Source organism: Terrapene carolina, unplaced genomic scaffold, assembly GCF_002925995.2.
Source record: "Terrapene carolina triunguis isolate 2854851 unplaced genomic scaffold, T_m_triunguis-2.0 Scaffold171, whole genome shotgun sequence".
NCBI classification, from domain to species: Eukaryota; Metazoa; Chordata; order Testudines; family Emydidae; genus Terrapene; species Terrapene triunguis.
Genome location: NW_020664522.1, coordinates 4,074,973 through 4,078,612, shown reverse-complemented (window position 1 = coordinate 4,078,612; position 3,640 = coordinate 4,074,973). Strand labels below are relative to the sequence as shown.

The window sequence follows — 3,640 nt, the reverse complement described above, 5'->3', positions numbered from 1 at the left end:
TTTGTACAGGACAGTTAATCAGGTAACATGTTATAGTGTTGGTTATTCTACAAACATGGGTATACAAAATAATCTTATATTGTAGCATTTAAATTTACACAGCTCATGGGGAGGGGCAGGGGGTTTATTATGAGACTGCTGCAAAACAGAATGTGTTGTAAAAACAATATTGCTGTGTATAGAAAATAAAGCTGTGGTGCGTTGTGTGCATATTTGTGGCTCAGCAGCGCATGTGTCTGGCAGGGACGGTGAGAGATTAAGTGCTTCGCAGTCCTGAGGCTCACAGTGCAGGTGGAGGCTGGTGGAGAGTAAGGGAACGGGTCCCTTCATGGGCGAGGTGGAGTTGAGGGTGAGGGAAGGTCTTCCCCTGTCTCTCGCTCTGGGGCAACAGTGTGGGAGAGAGATACACTCCACTCAGTGCAAGCGTGCAGGGGCAGAAGGAAAGGAAGGTCTCCCTCTATGTCTGCTGCTCACAGGTGCAAGAGCTGGAGCTTTCCTAGGCCCCAAGCTGGCTGCATTGGGATGCAAATAAGGCGGAGCGCGTGCTCCTCTCCGGGGGGAGGGATTGTTTATGGAACCTCCGCCGGGAGCCACGCGCCGGGCGTACGAAGCTGCCAAGCGAATTCCCCATTGGGTGGGAGGAGGCTCGGGAGCAGCGAGGGGGGGCTGTTGTGTGTGTGGCGCGCGGCGCGTCGCGTGCTGTTCCCGGGGGCTCGCGAGCGGCGGCAGCAGCAGCGCGTGTTGATAAGGGGCAGCGCTGGGAGGAACCTGCTGCAGAGGCGCATTGACAGCGCGCAAGGGAGCAGGGCTGGAAAGAAGGGGAGGGGGTGGGTTACTGAAGCAGCAGCAGCCGGGGTTGTGGCTGAGCGGGGCAGCGCCCGGCTCCACGCGCTGGGCACGCTCCCACTGTTTGCAATTAAGGAGGAGGGGAAAATATTTGGCAGGGTTTTTTTTCTCCCCCCCCAAAAAAACTATTTTTGCAAGTTTTTTTTCCCTTGCAAACTTTCCCCCACTTGCAGCCCTGCCCCGGTCACCTGCCCCCCGGAGGCTGAGGTAGAGTAAATGCCCCAAGATGAACGGTGGGCCAATAGCAGCTGCCATGCAACAGCCACCCCCGCCTTGCCCAAGTTTTCCCTTGCACGGATGCGGCGCCGGTTCCTTGGGGATGAAGTTCCAGCCGATGCCAGGTGCAGTCTCCTCCTCGGTGCAGCAGCAGCTGGTGGCCGCTAAGGGCCCGGCTCAGAACCCCAGCTCGTCCGTGGCGCGCTGCAAAGGCTCCAAGCGGCGCTCCGGCTCGCCCGAGCTGCTGCGGTGCAAGAGGCGCCTGGCTTTCCCGGGGCTGGCCGGGCAGCCGCAGCCGGCGGGGGGAGCAGCGGCCGTGGCCCGGCGCAACGAGCGTGAGAGGAACCGGGTGAAGCTGGTGAACCTGGGCTTCCAGACCCTGCGCCAGCACGTGCCCAACGGCGCCGCCAGCAAGAAGATGAGCAAGGTGGAGACGCTGCGCTCGGCCGTGGAGTACATCCGAGCCCTGCAGCAGCTGCTGGACGAGCACGACGCCGTCAGCGCCGCCTTCCACGACGGCCTCCTGCCTCCCGCGCGGGCCGCCCCCGGCGGTGGCTGCTCCTACTCCTCCGCGTCGCCCTCCTTCGCCTCCTCTTCCTCCTCCGGCGGCCGGGAGGGCAGCTCCGTGCCGGGGTCCCCGCACTCGGCTTATTCCTCGGATGAGAGCGGCTACGAGGGGGCGCTGAGCCCCGAGGAGCGGGACCTGCTGGACTTCACTAGCTGGATCGGGAGCTACTGACCTCCGCCGCGTCCCCTACCCTCAGGTAAAGCGGCCGGTGTGTGTCCTGCCATGTACCCCCGCCTCTCTGTCCCCCCAAGCATTGCAATAGGTGCAGCCCTACGCGGTTGCAAGAATCAGTTGCCCTACACTGGCCAGAGTTACACTGGCTGAATGATCTAATTTAGCTATTGGGTTGCATTGCCAAAAATAAAAAAAAAGTTTCCTCACAACAGTGAATGAACTTGGCCTTTCAGCCATCTCCGTTAACACGAAGACAGGGAAAACGTTGGAGTCAAGTTTAATCAAATGCGGTCCTTGGATTCGACTGCATAAAAAACTTTCCCCCAACTTTTAGGTCCCAGGTGAGTCACCACTGGGAATAGCTGCAACCTGAGTAAGACATGTGGTTGGTTTTGAAAATGGGGGTGGAGTAGAGAATAAAAACTTTCAGATTTGGGTGGCAAAAACCCACAATAAATGAGGAAACTAAATTTATAGCAGTCATTTTCGGAGGGAAGGGGGGAGTGGAGAGGCTACATGGGCATGTGGGGCAAGTTCTACTTGTACTTTATAAAGACAATAAATCACTGGCACATCGCTTTGTGGAAGAGATTTAAACTGCACCGATATTGATTAGTGTAGACATGTGGCCAGAGAGGAAGCTATGCATCTCTCCCAGGAGTTGGGCAGAGTCTGTTAGTCACATGCTGCAGTGCTAATGGCCCTTTTCTCTTTTTCTTTGTAGCAGCCTTGAAAGCAGAGATGTGCAGGACCTCAGTACCTCATTGTCCTTGATGCCTATTATGATGCAGCAGAAGAGCAAAACGGACTCTTCTTACTACAACATGTTTTCTACCTTCAAAGAGCCCTGTTGCCAAGGTCTTTAAGGGACTGGGCTTTGGAACCTACCTAGCAGGGTTCTTACTTGGAACAAAAGACTGTGGCTCTTAATTTTTTTTTAAAGTGCAATTATGTAAATAGGTTATAGGGACCAATATCTTTAACTGCTGTTGTACAGGAGTTTATGGTGCCCTCCAAGGCTTTAATTGCCAATGAAATGGTTTGGTATACTCATGTTTCAAGTGATAGATTGAAATCTACCAGGCTTCCAACTTTTAACACATATGTGCTTTTTTTATTTGAGAGGGGTGAAAAATTAACACTTGATGCTTCCTTTTTCTGAAGGGGGAGGGAATTTTTGTAATGACAAAGATTCTATTTTATATGTAACTTGAACTGCCTATGGGAACGCTATCAATATGAAGACTTATTTTTGTACAAGAAACTTTAGAAAAGGGGAAAGGGAGGAGGAGTTGTTGTAGTAAATCCAATCCCCTTGTTTCTTAACACTGCCAGCTAGAATGTTTTGAGAACTTATACAATTTAGATAATATTTTTCCAACACTTTACTAAGGACTGTAAAAATTATGTTTTGTCTTAAATGTGGTGTCCAAGTCTTGTCTGGTGTGAAGGTTCACTTATTTGAAAACTGAAGTTCAATGTTTTGAAGGCATTTTGTATGCACTTGCAAAGGTTTCTTAAGTTGTACATATGCAGTTTTTAAAGAGTATTTTATGTAAATTGACTTTATAAATAAAATCTATTTATAAATGGCTTCTCTAGTTATAGGATGCACACTTCAACCATGTCTACTTACAAATACTTCCCATTTTGCATATGGAAGACATGGGAAGAACGGTTGATCATGAGAACACTTGTATGGTAGCAAATAATTATATGGGGCCAGATTGCGCATGCAGAAGGGGAATGAGGGTAAAACAAGGAAACTGCTTCTCCGCTATTTTTCCCACACTATGGCCAGACATATTCACAGTCCTTATGCTTAGCTGAGTGTAA

The 3,640-nt window shown here is 51.2% G+C and overlaps 1 protein-coding gene across 2 annotated transcripts; it reads left to right on the top strand.

Moving 5' to 3' along the window:
* Window positions 1-815: 815 nt before the first annotated feature.
* Window positions 816-3,397, top strand: ASCL2 (achaete-scute family bHLH transcription factor 2). Of its 2 annotated transcripts, none has more exons than XM_024208902.2 (2): window positions 816-1,826; window positions 2,532-3,397. In XM_024208902.2, the coding sequence occupies exon 1, from the start codon at window positions 1,073-1,075 to the stop codon at window positions 1,799-1,801; it is 729 nt and encodes a 242-aa protein (XP_024064670.1). In that variant the 5' UTR covers window positions 816-1,072; the 3' UTR covers window positions 1,802-1,826; window positions 2,532-3,397. The 2 variants fall into 2 exon arrangements, with proteins under 2 accessions (XP_024064670.1, XP_024064661.1); XM_024208893.2 differs by having other exon boundaries at window positions 2,529-3,397.
* The last annotated feature ends 243 nt before the right edge of the window (window positions 3,398-3,640 follow it).

What these genes read in the sequence shown, in the direction of transcription:
- ASCL2 (XM_024208902.2), top strand. Translation starts at nt 1,073, where the DNA reads ATGAACGGTGGGCCAATAGCAGCTGCCATGCAACAGCCACCCCCGCCT.